At 44.2% G+C, this 16147-nt stretch overlaps 1 protein-coding gene across 7 annotated transcripts in view; it reads right to left on the reverse strand.

The window, feature by feature from the left end:
* Positions 1–16147, reverse strand: part of GNAQ (G protein subunit alpha q) — a 220151-nt gene that overhangs the window by 9433 nt on the left and 194571 nt on the right. For all 7 annotated transcript variants that reach the window (XM_040988792.1, XM_040988791.1, XM_040988790.1 and 4 more), the window contains one exon: positions 4083–4236. In XM_040988792.1, coding sequence (XP_040844726.1) covers positions 4083–4236 — 154 coding nt within the window. The remainder of the gene's footprint in view (positions 1–4082; positions 4237–16147) is intronic.

The raw sequence follows: 16147 nt of genomic DNA on the forward strand, positions 1-16147 counted from the left end.
TAATGTAACATCCTCTAACTGTTGACCTGTACACTTTGGATGGATGGATGGTTTGGTGTGTGTATATGACAGATTTATCTAAAGGATAGATTTATTCCAATAATGGTACTCAAAAAGTTTATTTCAATAGGTTCTCATAAATGCATGAACTTAAAACTTAAAATCCAGCGCTGATGACACCACGACACCTCCAATCACAGCTCAACACTGTCCTAGGAGCATCTTCGCGCTACCAGCAATTGGCATCTCCTCCCATTGCTTCCAGCTATTTCTATGCCCAGTCAGAAGGAAGTCACGATATAGCCTCTTTGTCTTCTACCACCGTCCCTGTGGGACAGACCCTCCCCATACTGACACCTTGGTTACAGTCCTTGAGGTAAACAGGTGTCTGAGCACCCACAGAGGTTCTGAGAATCATTTCTCCCAAAATGCATCCTGAAGTTAGGGCGCTAACGTGAAAACTTGCAAATCAATCTCACCGCAACTTGGGGATTTCTCTTTTGAGATTATAGTCAACTGTGCCAGAAATTGGGAAGAAAGAGCTATGAAAACAAATTTTCTTCTCACTTTGTACAACTGACAAAAGAAACGTTTGAATTTTTGACTTAGGTATCTAGAATTGAAATTTTGATCAATGATTATATACATTTTATGTATTTAGATGCAATTAGACATATTTATACATATGCAATACATACTTCTGTAATTATTTAACGTCCTTTTCAACATATTATTGTTAATTAATTGTAGAATAACACCAAAAACTAATTTAAAGCAGAGATAAATCATTTTGTTTGAGCTACAGTAGCCTGTCATTTTTGTAAAAAAAAAAATCCATTATTTTCTGCTTATGAATGACCTATGTTACATATACCCTTATCTGGGAAATAACTGGTACCGCCTGTCTTGTCTTTTTTATTAACTCTAAAGATTCAAGTTCACTCGGAAGTGTTATGTTTTAAAGTATAAATTATGCCATTTGAACAGACATAAGCTAAAAGGAAACCATTGTGGTTTTCAAGGCAGGAACAGAATTCCACAGTCTCTGGACAGCTTTGCAATCTAAGCGCATGTGGAAATGGTAACTGCCCTTCCTGGAGAGAAATACCGAAACGGCATTCCTTTTGATGAAGACCTTGGTAAATGCAGAATTGTGCAAGGATGAAATTCATAACCCCAAAACATACTTCTAGAGAAAACGCTGTGCAATGCGCCTCAGCTTTGGTCAGCATTAGCTCATCTCAAGGGCTCTGATTCTTAACAGACGACAGCTTCACTGGTTTTAGGAATCCTGGAAACTGAGGCGTCCCCCTCCCCGGCCGTGGCTGTCTTTGGTGGGCATTAAGAGCATACTGCGGGAGGTTAGCAGCAAAAAGCAATTTCAGGTTTCAAAATATTCACAACGGGCACACACTGGAAGAAAAAAAAAATTCCTAGTGATGGGAAACCCGGGGGGAATTATTGGACAAAGGAGACAATGTCCAGGTTGGGAAGATGCTGCAGAGAGAAAAAGACATTCTTTCAAACACTCAAATGAGACAAAAAAACAAAAACAAAAACAAACCTCTTTATTGTAGACAAACCAAGCACTGGGAGCAGTCTGCTGTGACGGAGCAGCTAGTGTCTTAGAGGGCTCTGGGTACACGCATAGCCTGTGCTGTACCTGCCGTGCGTGTGTGTGTGTGTGTGTGTGTGTGTGTGTGTGTGTGTGTGTCTCCTGCATAGTGTGCTCACTTCCTAGTTTTGCTGCTTCTCACCAAATTCTGGGGAAAAATGCAAAAGAATCCCATGAGTCTGGCCCAAGCAAGTGTATTTAGGTCTCTGTGAGATGGGGCTGGCTCCGGTCTGAGCCAGCCGCCTGATTTCCGCAGGCAGATCTCATGTTGATGTTGCAGAACTGGCCTGCTGCTGGGAGGAAGTCAGCTGCCAGCAAAGCCAGCGTCCTCAGGACGGCGCAGTCTCAGGCATTCGTGACTTACGACAGGGCCGGTGGCAGATCAACAGCAGCAAAAGAGAAGGAAAAAAAAAACCCTGGGCCCGGGGCGGTGGCGCAAGTGGTTAAGTCCTCGCCTTGCACGCCCGGGATCCCATATGGGCGCCGGTTCTAATCCTGGCAGCCCCGCTTCCCTTCCAGCTCCCTGCCTGTGGCCTGGGAAAGCAGTCGAGGACGGCCCAAGGCTTTGGGACCCTGCACCCGCGTGGGAGACCCGGAAGAGGCTCCTGGCTTCGGATCGGCATAGTATCGGCCCGTTGCGCTCACTTGGGGAGTGAATCATCGGACGGAAGATCTTCCTCTCTGTCTCTCCTCTCTGTATATCTGCCTTTCCAATAAAAAATAATAAAAATAAATCTTTAAAAAAAAAAAAAAGTATCAAAGCTTTAAAAAAAAAAAAAAAAAAAAAAAAAAACCCTGTGCGGGCTAAGGAAGTCATTTGTAAAATAACAGCAAGGCCTGAAGTAACATATACTTGGACAAAGGATAGAAACCTATTGTAAACAACTCAAAAGGCACGGTCTTTCCCACCTAACATTCTAACATTGGTATCTCAACACACCAGCTCTCTTGGTCTCACATATATGAGTATATCAGAAAAGAGAACTTTGGGTCCTTAAACAAAGAATGCTCCCATTCTGTTAGCCAGCAGGGCTGCAAGCGCGTGTGGGATGAAAGATGACTAAACCTTCATTCCTGACGGGCTAGCGTCTTCATAGCAAGCGACAGAGCCAAATCTACTCCTAGTTTTTAAAGTAACCACCTTTCCCAGGGACCTTTAAGATGGGCCAAACGCGGAGCCGCTCTCCATCTTGGGTATCGCAGGGTGATGACGTCATTTGTCAACTGTTCTCTCGCTGCTGCGTACCCCTCTGTAACTGGGGCTCCTGGCTTTGTGCCCTTCGCCAAGTTAGGTACTGTGCTACGTGATCTACTTGATTCTTCTTCCTCTTCACAAGGAAGAAATGGAGCAGTTACATAGTAAGCCTGCCTGGGGCAATGTGGCCAGCCGGTGGCAGAAGCGGAACTTGGCCACTTCTGGCCATGTTTACACTGTCAACTGTAGTCACCAGGAGGAGCTGACAGATGCTCTCGGTAAAGGGCCAGAGAATAAATGTTCCCGTTCTTCCGGACCACTCAATGTCTGATATCAATCCACTCGGGTGTTTTGCTGTGCAAAGGAATGTGTCTCCATCTCCAGAGAACTCCACCAAAGCAGGTGGCGTGCCGCACTGGATGCTCTAAGCCAGTCTCAGCTCTGCGTGCAGTGAGAGGGCAAGCTGCCCACGCTGCCCCGTGAGCTCTTCCTGGCCAGCAGCTGCGGCTCTGCGGCTTGGTGGACACTGGCTGGGTGCGGTGGGGTCTGTTCCTACCAATCAGTCAACAAACGCTTCTCAGAATCGACTGGGCGTCTAGCTGTTCAGAGTCTCAGCCTGCTGCAGAGGACACGCTCCGTTTCTAAGAACAGAACTAATAATACAAAGCCAGCCAAGTACTGAAGGGGGTGCTACAGAGTGCAAGTGTGGCATGAACAAGAGTGCTAAGCACAGCATTGAGAACGGTGGGACAACACCGGGTCAGAGCCCCCAGTGCTGATCATGCTAAATGCCACTCCTATGCCATCTATGCCAGTCTTTGAAAAGATCCTGCGAGTTTGACCCTAGGACCTGGCAGGGGAAAAAATAACCCAAATGATTTGATTACAGTTCTATAAGCAGAAAGTGTCAGAGCAAGGCTTGGACCTGAATGACTTCGGAGACAGGTCCTCGAACCCAAACCTGTGTTCCCTGCCCGGAGAGCCAGAGGCAACCTGCTATCATATTTATTGGGGAAGGCGCGGGCAGCCATAATGGCCAGCACACAAACCACCAACCGTCTCTCTTACCAGTTCCTTCAGTATAGACAGGAAGCTGTTTCATTTCTAACTTCTAGCATAATCACGAAGTGACTATTCTGTGTTATGACAAGATAAGACAGTTAGCAAGTGCTTCCCCCATCATAATCTGCACACCTTCACAGGGGCAGGGTGGCCCCGGTGCCCTGCAGGGTACTGTAGTGCGTGCGAGGGCTACCCGGAGAGCTGACTCACCATCGTACTCTGGGAAGTAGTCGACGAGGTGGGAATACATGATCTTCTCCTCTAGAAGATCTTTCTTGTTTAAGAACAGAATCACCGAGGAGTTCTGGAACCAGGGGTATGTGATGATTGTCCTGAAGAGTGCTTTGCTTTCCTCCATTCGGTTCTGGAGACAAAACAAGCAGTGAGTTCTGTGATTCTGCAATCTGTGATTTTTAAGCGTATTAAAAAAAAAAAAAACCAACCAACCCATCTTCTGTGTGTATCCATACTGACCAGATGCGGAGAACAGCACTGGCCTTTGTTCACTCGAATACCGAACACACGTTCCAGATACACACCTGTTACTCACACTATTAACTGCTACAAGTATCAGTACTGTTTTTTTTCCCTCAGATATAACGTACTTAAGAACCTTAAAGGTTATTGTTATTAATAAAAGATCACCATATGTTAGCTTATAACAGCAGTAATTGAGGCAATGACCTATCTCAATGTAAAATTTGAATCAAAATGATCATTTGTAGCTTATTAAACATTGAATTGGGAAAATTCGAGTCTCTTCTAAGAAGTTGGAACACAACACTCTCGCAAGTGTTTCTTCCTGGTACCTAGGCCTGCTGGGGAAACAAACGCAACAACTCAAAGGCAGAAAAGTTCTAAGCTGCATGAAACGCAGTGTGCCCCTCTATCTTCTGCATGCTCCTTCCCTCCCCTGATGATGCTTGCTGTGTCTGACTTCACTTCAGCTGCAGGCTCACACCGTATGTGTGTCTAATCTGATGTCGACACTGTAAGGATGCCAGTGCGGTTCCCTAAAAAGTTCTGCTTACGGGGGTTGGGGACCGCCGTTGTAGGTGTCAGGGAGAGAAGGGGGCAAAGGCAGGCATGCGCTTGGACTTAGCTGGGTGAAAAGGGCATAGTGTAGGCTGATGGGCTGCTGTGGCCAGGGCTGGCGGTCAAGGACCTTGGTTTGAAACGCCTCTGCTATCTTAAACATTCTGCGTGACCCTGCCTGAGTGGAAGAGCTTCTCCGTGCCTCAGTCTCCTCGTCCCTCGCAGCTTTTATAACTTCATATAAATCACTGAGTCAGGAGGAAGGCACATGGCGCCTTTCAGTGGCCAAAGTCTCCAGGCCAGGCCAGCTGTTTACCTCGAATCTCTGCTCAAGGTTTAAAGCTGGGGAAATCTCTGCAAGCCCTGAAATCACACAGAGTTGATCTAGCCATGATTTGGAATCCAGACACTTTAGATTTACAAGAAACCAAAACATCACGTAGGTTTCTGCATACTTTGCCCACAGACAGAAGCTTTCTTCCGGAGGTTTTCTACTTGTTAAAGCAGAGCTGTCTTCAAAAGTGCCAAGGGGGCCCGACCCCTGCACGTCCCCGAGCAAACGAGGACCACGCCGATGCGTGATGCACGTGGAGCATCCGCAATGGCAAACAGTTAAACACAGCTTCCTGCCACCCTATTTTTGTTACTCAAATCAGTCAACAGGAACAAAATTGATAAGAACACCAAACTCGGCTGGACAGATCATATTTCCTCAGTAATTTTCTTAGGCCTTGCAAATCTGCAAGCGGTTGTTTGATGGCCAATGCAGCATCCTTTCCAGGCCCGCCGAGAGCTCCGAACGGGTTTAGTTCTATGGGTTCTGCACGTGCACCGACGCTTTCTGCTAGACATAGAACACGTTTGCCTGTTGCTCTCAGGTCCAAGGTTCCTAGGTGATTAGAGGAGGTTACAGGTTAAGCCTGTCAGAAGAACTGGTACAAGCCAGTGTGTTGTGAGAGGAAAGTCGATGCGAAACAAGGAAGACAAAGAGAGTGCGGAGGGAGGCGGGGAGACGAAGCAAAGTGTGGGGACACGGTGCAAGGGAGGAGAAACGTGACTGCGGACTCCCAGAGCTCCACGGTTTAGAGAAGTCAGAACACTTTGTTTGACACTTTCTAGCGTCTTAGTTTAGCCGAGTAAGCCACTAACAGCCTCCTACTTATTTTATGCATAAACGATCCAACTTTATGTTTACACAACATACATATATATAAAAGATCTGTCTTCTCTTTCCTAACATTTCCCACTTACAAAGCTGGATTCTAACTTTAGGAAAAAGAATTCATTTATTTACCTGAGAAGGAGGAAAAGAGATGGGAACGACAAACAAAACAAAACAACAACAAATTAGCCACAAAGTGACTATTTTAAAGGATGGATTCCACTCGTGAATCTTATGGCACACTGTCCAGGGCACACAGGTACCAGCTCACTGAATAAACACAGGCTCCCTTGCATTTCCCTCCGCCTCGTGGACAACACTGCACCTGCCTTGGGGTCCATTCAATATCTCTGTTGGATTTTGCTGGAACTAGACACACATGAACTGAAAACAGACAAGACAGGACAAAATGCAGACCACTGCTGCAAACACCTGTAATCCTTCCACTCCTGGAGCATCAACCACTCAGTAAGGCACGGCGAGCACAACGCTCACTCTGGGAACAAACCTGGCAGGACCGAGTGGCCCGCTCGCTTGCCATCGTGACGGGAGGAGACGGCGACCGAGCAGTTAGCTTTCCTTCACTTTGTATTTCTACAGGACTGTTTGCAGATTCTTCCAAGAAAAAGTCCCAATTCAGGGACAGCCCATTCCCCAAAACCTGTTTCTGCAGTTCTGATCTGACTTAATGTTAATAACAGCAACAAAAGAATTCAGCTTGTTAAAAGTGAATTGAGTTTCACCAAATTACACTTCTGTTCTACATTAGAAAAGTAATAAAGCTTAATGACTTTTCTGTTATAAAACGAATATATGGTCATGACAGAAAATTTAAAACATCAGAGCAGGAAGAAGGAATAAATCGCAAGGCTTGACTTCCTCCATAGGACTATCATTTTTGGCTTATTTTGATTTTATCCCAGGGTTTGAACATACTAGTATTGCCTGAAAGGACACTTTTAAAATCATATAAAGCCATCTTTGTATCTGCGTTGTCCAGGTCATAAGGCACTGGCTAAACATGCTTATAGCTCACTTCAAGTGTGACCAAAGTAATCGTAGAAATGATTTCTAAATGTTGCTTAACTTCAACTAAAATGAGAACTTAAAAGAGTTACATGGGGCCGATAGCTATTGTATTAGGTAAATTTTCTTAAAGGATCATGACCCCTAAATGTAAAACTATATAGTTGAAAATTCATAAATCGGTTGCTTTATTCAGTACCGTGAGCTCCATCATATTCTCATTGAAAAACACTTATGTTTGGAGGGATGTTCACAAATAGCACCGCAATGTACCACTAAGCTTGCTGAGAATCTGAAGGCTCTGGTTACAGCCACCCACCAATAGCTCTCTGCCACAGGTAAAGTTGAGTGATAAATCCAGAAATAATGAGTGAATTCTTTCACATTTTTTTTTTCAAACTGTATGTGGCATAAAATGTACAGTAAACGTCTTATGAGATGAAAAGGACAGTCAAGGGGCCTAGTGTGAACCTGTTTGAAGGGCAGTGAGGCCAGATACATAATAGGCTAGTAAACCTGTGCTACTTCTTCGTTCTGTAATAGTCTGCCCATGACAACGAAGTGTTCGTTTCTGTTTTAGGCGTAATGCTTTGTTACGGATTTGTATATATCATTTTCATATGCTAAAGTCCTTAAGCAATGTTAACTTCTGTTAACTGTTGCTTTGAATTAGAAATAAGATGAAAATATTTTGCTATTTCCAAATTAGATTTTTCTGGCGTTAGACAACACTTTCCATTTCCTCATGAGTCTTCCTTAAAAGTAGCTCACATTTTTGTACTAGTTGATTTACACAGCTCCACCGGAGGAAGCACTCTGCAGACTGTACTGTAGCTTTCAGCTGGGCTTCCTCTGGCTCACCCCTCTACTGCTTCTGTGCTTCATGGAGAGTGACTCGGCCACAGTGTCACAGACAGAAACAGGCTTGGATGAGGCAACAGAGCGAGGAAACCCTGCGCAATCTGGAAGGGTCCCAGAAAGACAGGATCAATCCACCCCATCAAAGACTCGGTGCACGGGATAAAATCTGCATAACTTCTTGGTGTGTTATACAAGGAAATGTGAAAACTGCGGAAAGTAAGGATGGAATGAAATAACCTACCACAAACAAATCAGTAAAGCACTTTCTTTTTTGCTTCTGAGTATTTTTATGGATGGGTCAGCTTGGTCCTCAAACATGTGGTTGCCTAATTCTTTGGCTAACGTGGGAGAATGATATCAGTGGGGTAAGAATCCGGCTGCTTTGTGCTCCAGCACTTGTATGGATGACTTTTCTGAATTCTGCTCCGTGGGGGACCACTTGCCCTGTCACCCAGAAGTTCATTTATTTAACTTCTTGGTTTCCAAGTCCTTTGTCTCTACTTCTTTTTACTTGCACAGACTGCACATTTGGAAGCAAACAATAGGGAGAAAATGAACAAATAAGTTAGGGAATGAAAATAATTTTGGAACTGGAACATGGCAGTACACAAATAAATTGAACAAATGATATACAGAAATTGAGGAGAGGGGAAAAAATGGTGCAACCTGTGGCTTAAAAATGTTTTCACTGAGTGCTGTTTTCCATCTGTTGGGTCTGTCTTTGCCCTGTTTTGTTTCTCATTGATTGCCAGCTGTGTAAGAGTTGCTATACAATTAGGACATCCCCTCAGAGTGTCCCCTCTTTCCTCCGACATTGTCATCTTTGCTGAACAATTGCTGACTCAGCTCTAAGTGTGCAATGGGGATTGACACTGGCAATAGAAGGAACTTTGGGTGACAGTAACCACATGTTCACAATGGCTGGGGGTGGCAGAAGGAATCAGAGGTCTTATCTATTTCCTTGAACACTGGCAATAATTTAATAGCAACGAGGATCAGGATATAAGGTGGAAATTACATACGAACTGGAAAATCCGTAAAAAGTACACTTTGCTGGGGACCAAGAGATCTATCTTGCCAAGACAGAAGTCTGGCGCCTAATGGTATTCCTTCGGTGGTACAAAAGTTCATGGTTGTTGGAGTGAAGGGTGAATTTGGCTTTTATTTTATGTTTGCAGTTAGGGACCTTGCTGAATGAACATGATTGGAATGTAACTCTGAAAGACCTTGTCAGGAATTAAGAAACAGAAAGCTAGAAGGAAAAGTTAGTCTAAGTGTCTTCCTTTCAGCTCAAAGAAGTCACAACAAAAGGGACAGGAGAGGAAGAAGGGTCACATTCAAAGGCAGAAATATAGATGCCAACAGACACATGGAAAAAAAAAACCAGTCAGGATCACTAGCCACCAGGAAATGCAAACGAAAACCACGATGAGGTACCAGTGTCTGCTCCACATCTCCTACTTCAGTGTCTAGGTCACACATGTCACGTCAGTGAAATGCTATTAGCAGGGAAAGCTGATTACAGCAGCCGTTGGGCATCTGCTTTCAGTGCCATTCAGTCTCGGGAAGTCAGAGAGTATAACCTTTTCTTCCACAAAGCCACTGCCTGCTAACCTTGATTTTTGTCAAGGTTGCCCCAGCTTGCTTTGTGGTCTGGCTTCACTAAGATCTGTGATAATTTGCACATTTTTTTCCCCCAGAGGTATTTAGAAAAGAAGTAGAGTGGGCTAAGTGGCTTCCCTGTATTGAAACTAATACTCGCACTGGGCACATCACCAGTGTCATGAATGGAGCAGGTGCTGTATTCCTCCCTTAGGCAATTGATAAGCAATCTTGTAAGATAACTGAGTGTGTCCCAGGGAGCCCCAGGGAGCCCCAAAGAGCAAAGACCTGCAGAACTGTGGGTAGTCTAGAAGTAGGTCGGAACATTCTAATGGGGGTGAGTGGGTCGGCTGGGGACAGAGGGTAGAAGGAGCTGACATCTCACTTAAAGCAATGCTGCCCCTGGGTGGATACTGAGGGTTACAGCCTGGATCTGAGCCAACATCTTCCTTCCCCGGGGTCATAAACAAGGAAGCCCTTTCCTTCCTGTAATTTGAAGTCGATGGCTGTTGTCAAGACAACTAGGAAATGAGAAGGGGAAAAGCGGTGTACAAACAGAACAAGATGCCGGCAAATGCGCGCGCACGCGCACACACACACACACAGAGGGAAAAAGTCACCAGTACTGAAATATTATACTAGCTACAGTACATACACAGAAACTTCAGCTGTGCCAAGGAAAATGTAAACATGTATCTGAAATCGGGTCCCCCTGCCCTGAAATGTGCTGGCTGCAGGTACACAGTGCCAACATTTAACCCTCATAATGTATGGAACTGCTTCCCTTGGGACTGGGTGACAGAATGGTGCACCCTGGGAAGAAAAAACAAAAACCCCACATTTTAAAACCTGCAGTCACTCGCATTCAAAAGTACTACAGAATGTTGAAAAGACAAAGGTGTTCCCATGCTTTTGTTGAAAGCCTTATTAACAGGAAGTGGTTCTGAGTCTGTCACAACCAGCGGTGTCGTGTTCATGCGTTGCAGCAACTGGCCCTGGGTGGGAAGAACATGCACTCAGCACAGGCTTGCTAAATAAATGCCAGGCTGAGAGGAGTCGGCAGGGCTGGGTTTCCTAAGTGTTTTGCACGCCCCACTCAGGACCTGAGCAGCGAAGCAGGGAGGGAAGGCAGCAGTTCACGCAGATCCAATCTCCTCTGTTTACACCAGACCTGACTTCCACCTGCACAGTGTATTTACAGAACTTGCTCCAAATCCCACAAAGTCTTGCACTGAAGCCAAGGGGAGAACTCGAGTTCCTCCACCTTTACCTCAAGGCTTCCTGTTCCCTCTTGTTGTTAGACAAAACATCCATGTGTCATTAACCCTCTTAACACAGAACTCCATATTTGCGCAAATGCTTTGAGCTTCTATAACAGGAAGTTATTCTGCCCATGAGTTCTGCGTTTTTTCCCCCCTTCCCAATTGATTTCAAATGAGCAATCTTTCTTAAGAAGATTTGACGTCCCTTGCTGGGGCATTCTTTTTGTAAGGTACTAGTTGGAAACACATGCATATGCTCTCCAAGCACAGTGGCGACCCAGAGGAGGTCTACTTGGGGAGAAGGCAGGTGACAAACAGCAAGTCAAAGTCTGCCAGAGGACCACAGCATCTTCTCCGGGAAGCCTACACGAACACTCCACAACTACCCTGCTGCAGCAATGGTCTGCTCTCTTGGTCACGTTGTTTTCACTGAAGCCATAAGGATTGCCGGGAATGCTTAATACCAGCACTTATGAGAAGGAAAGCTGTTAGAAGTTTACGTATGGTAAGCTAGTGTACAGCCTTACTCCCTCACCATAGGAAAAGGTAAATGGGAATTCCCACCATTATTTGGCTAAAGAATAATACATAGCTCTGGCTTCAAAAGAAGCAAACAAAAATGAGTAAGACTGAGATAGGGAAATCCCAGGCTTTTAGACTCAGAGTTGATGGACTAAAATTATTATGTTCTATTCATTGCAGGGTAGGCGAGAGAAGGAGAGAAAAGGAGGGAAGGAGAGACAGAGAGAAAGGAAGGAAAGGAAGGAAGGGAGGGCGGAAGAAAGGAGAGAGTGAGGGGGAGAGAGAGAAGAAAGAAGGAAGGAAGAAAGAAGGAGGGAGGAATGGAAGGAGGGAGGGAGGGAAGGAAGAAGGGAGGGAGGGAGTGAGGGAGGGAGGGAGTTTGTTGCCACTGTCAAGTCCACCTCGCCAAGGCCTGCTCCAGCTGGGCTGGGCTGGGCAGAAGCCAGGAGCTGAGATCACAATGCAGTCTCCAGTGAGTGGCAGGAATCCAGCTAGCTGCAGCATCAGCACTGCCTCTCACGGTCGGCAAGAGAGGGAAGATGGAGCTTGGACACGAAGGTGGAATCAAAGCCAGACACTCTGCTATGGGACACGAGCATCATTACTACACGGCCAAGAGTCAGCTTGAACACGTCTCAGAACTTGGGGATCATCTCCTTACAGTTAATGAAGCTTCTTAATTCAAAGAAAGATGCAAATATTAGTCTCCCCGAAGTTAACGGGTAATTTCCTAGCATTCTGTTTTAATAGTCTGTGCTGTAAGGATTCTGCATAAGAACAAATGGTCTTTGGCCCACATCTACAGTTTATTTTATGGCGGACAAGGTTATGTTGATCTCGGCTGTAGCATTTTCTTTCATTTTCTAAGACTTTCTTTGTTTCAATGTACTGGCTGAAGTTGCTTGCATTATTGAGTGATTTCCTTTTCAAGATTTTTATTTATGTATTTGCCAGAGTGACACAGGTGTGTGTGTGTGTGTGTGAAGAGAGAGAGAGAGAGATCTTCCATCAACTTGTTTGCTTTCCAGATGGCCACTATAGCCCCACTGGTTGGGGCAGGACAATGCTCAACACAGGACATTGTAGCTGATCTCATCTTTCACATGGGTGGTGTATCCACCTTCCCAGGTGCACTAGCAGGGAATGGGATCAGGAGGCGAACAGCCAGGATTCAAACTGCAGCACCCAGCCTTGGGATGCTGCCAGAGTGGCAACATGGGGAGTCCGACTAAGAACTAGATTGGGAGTAAAAGCCGTGCATTGAAGGCTGGCCCTATCAGCAACTATTGGTGATATGGGGCAAGTCATCAAAAGTCACTGATTCTCAGGATCCATTTTAAAAGGAGAGGGTTTAGACACACTCAAACCTTCCGCATTGTCTTTCTACAACTGTGATTAGTCTGCTCAAATTAACACCAAACTGCCATGTTTATGTGAAGCAAATGTCTTTGCCAGGCCAACCTGGGGATGTATTTTCAGCTTTATGCAAATACTCGTGTTGTAATTATAGCACCACCTAGTGGACATCTGACTGACTCGAACAGCCAACAGCAATACAAGTTTCCGTTTACAGAACTGAAAGATTTACTTACAAATAAAAGCTAGCAGTTAGTGCACTGGTTAAGATGCTTCGGCAGGGCCCGGTGGCGCGGACTAGTGGCTAAAGTCCTCGCCTTGAATGCTCCAGGATCCCGTATGGACGCCCGTTCTAATCCTGGAAGCCCCACTTCCCATCCTGCTCCCTGCTTGTGGCCTGGGAAAGCAGTCGAGGACAGCCCCAAAGCTTTGGGACCCTGCACCCGCTTGGAAGACTTGGAAAGAAGTTCCTGGTTCCCGGCTTCGGATCGGCACAGCACCGGCCGTTGCGGTCACTTGGGGAGTGAATCATCGGACAGAAGATCTTCCTCTCTGTCTCTCCTCCTCTCTGTATATCTGACTTTGTAATAAAAATGAATAAATCTTTTTTAAAAAAAGAATCAATCTTGTTTTAATATGAAACAGTTCTGATGGTGGAGTTGGGAAATGAAATAGCAGCTAGGACTAGTTTGCCCTTGGAATGCTGTACACTGGCAAGTGGGGCCGAATTGGTCGCGACATGACTGACACACTTGGAGAAGCTCCATGTTAGACTGAGAATGCTGCAAAGCCCTCATGTTATCGGGAGCATTAAGAATTCCAAGTTAATTTCAGGGTAGAAAATGATCAAAGTTCAATCCAGTTAGGTTTAAAGTGTAATTTTTCTTTTTTTTTTTTAAACACCCTCTGTAAAAGTTAAGGAAAATAAAGAATCCCATCTGGTGATGAACATTCATCCTCTGTCCAGTAAAGGAGAGACTGATATTTGTCCAAGTAGCTGCTTGCTGCTTTATTTATAACAAACCCAAGGCCTGGGAGACATGTGGGAAAAAACGAGTAAAAGCTTCATTTTCTATCCTAAGACCTTCAAAAAAAAAAAAAAAACTCAATGAAAATCAGAAGGCAGAGACCCAAGTCTGCCAGACTCAAAAGGAAAACGAACCGAAAGCGAAACAAAACAGGTTGCTTCTGAGAGGTGCCAACAACAGGCCTTTGTCGTGAGCTCGCGTCTCCCTGGGGCTTCTCCGTTACTGTCCTTTGCTTTGGAAGCAGCTGTGGTTCTGTGGGAGCAAGCTGGAGAACCACTTTCTGTCATCTCTCCAATGCGGAGCCTGGGGTTCTATTCGGTGTGTGACTTTCAAAATAGCAAAGCTAAAGATCATGCTTGTACATTTTATAAAATACCAATTTGCCACTCTAAAGACGGTGGGTGGGGCATGGGTGAACTGGGGTGTGGTGGCAATCAGATGGTACCCAAGAAAGAGCCCAGATGGGCAGATCTGGTTATGAATGTGCTCCATATTTCCCTTGACCTGGGTCCATGGAATTCTTATCTGATCATCCACAATAGACAGCTTTTTCTTTTTCGATTTTGAGCTTTACGTTTTCTGCATTTGCTCCAAGTCACATCAACAAGCAAGTGCCGAGATAAACCATGGCCTCATAAAAATGTTTTCCTTATTTCAATGGACTCCTTAGCTTGTACTATTTCCAAAGACGGTCTCCACTTCAACAGCACTTTGAGCAAACGGCCAGGAAACGGACGCCTTCCCACACCAAGGCAGTGTGCTCGCTTGCTGCTCCAATCACCTATGTTTCCAACTGACTCTACTGAAAGTTACTGGAAAAGAGAAAGCAACCTAAAAAGCTTATTTTTATTTTAGAATATTTGAACTGCCAGCTTTGTTTAAAAAAAAAGTTTAATTTTTAAAATATTTACAAATTCTTTAAACCACATAATAAAAAAATTATTTTTGTAAGGATTTGCTCTGAACAATCCCTGCTAACACTTTCAACCTACCTTCCAGACACTTTTGTATGCATGTTTAATAAAAACCTATGGGTTCCAAAGTAAAATTTACATTATACATGGTATTTTAATATAATTTGTCTTCATCAACACATTATGAAAAACTTTCTGATACTAATTCTATTCTGTTATTTTTACTATCAGCAAATGACCTTTTATGTTCAATTTTAAATGTCTCCTGCTGTTAGATATTTTAGTTGCTTTCAGATGTTCACTACAGTGATTTCTTTGAGACATGTAACTTCTTAAATGATTAGCATAAAATTCCTTACAGTGGAATTATGGGATGAAATTATGGGGACACTTCCAAGGGTTATGCAGATGTCATAGAGACAGAGTATATAAGCTTATTCTCCTGCAAAAGAAATGTCCACTTTGCCATATGCCCTTTTCAAACCTCTGTTATTCTAATGTATAAAAACATGCATCTGGATATTAACTCTGCTTCCATGGTTATGAAATGGTCAGATTCATCTTAAAAATTTACTCCAGCTTAGAGCACAGATTGGTGGAAAGGGAGCTCTAAAAACTGTCTTTGAACAAGCATAATGAGAACACGGAGAGAAAAAGAGAAAGACTGTCAACTTTTCCAGATTCTTGGAAACTAACCACAGGCTTGCAACAGTCAAAAGAACATTTATTCAAGCAAAATGGCTGGCTGAATTCGAGCGAGAACAGCTTGGTAGCTGGCCTTTCTAACATGTGCTATTCCCATACCTCTCTCATCCGGCTCTTCAGGAGGTTTTAAAATCAACAGCCTCCCAGCCACGGTAGCTGTGAAAACCACCAGTAATCATGTTAAATGTAGATGAACCAAACATGCCAATCAACAGGCAGAGACTGGCAGGACAGAATAAAAAAAAAAAACATGAACAAACTGTATGCTGGTGATCAGAGACACACTTTCGATTCAGAAATACAAATGAGTGGAAAGAAAGACTATAAAGAAACTCCATGTAAACCAGTAACCAAGAGGGGGAGGCAAAGAAGAAAGACTTCAAGACAAAAACCATCACTAGAGAAAAAGAAAATCTATCCTACCATGCTAAGGCTTAAATCAATCAAATAAGTGTAACCACTGCACGTTTGCGGTAACAATGTATGTGGCAAACGTCCTAAAACACAGAAAGCCAGAACTGGCAAAACCAAAAGAAACAGCTAAGTCAACAATAGTTAAGATCTCAACATTTTACTTTCAATACTGGATACAATGAGGAGCTAGAAAAACAACAGGCCTCCAGGAACACTCTATATTATAACTGACACGTATATACAGAACCCTCTACTGAGGAACAGGACAACACACATTGCTATGTTCAACAGCCTCTCTCTTCAATTTGTGCAGACAACATAATTCCTATCAAAATCCATCTTTTTTCACACTAATTGGTAAGATTACAATTTTTAGGGAAAACGAACA

The sequence above is a fragment of the Ochotona curzoniae genome, unplaced genomic scaffold (genome assembly GCF_017591425.1).
Source record: "Ochotona curzoniae isolate NIBS_2020 unplaced genomic scaffold, NIBS_Ocur_1.0 contig_50, whole genome shotgun sequence".
NCBI lineage: Eukaryota > Metazoa > Chordata > Mammalia > Lagomorpha > Ochotonidae > Ochotona > Ochotona curzoniae.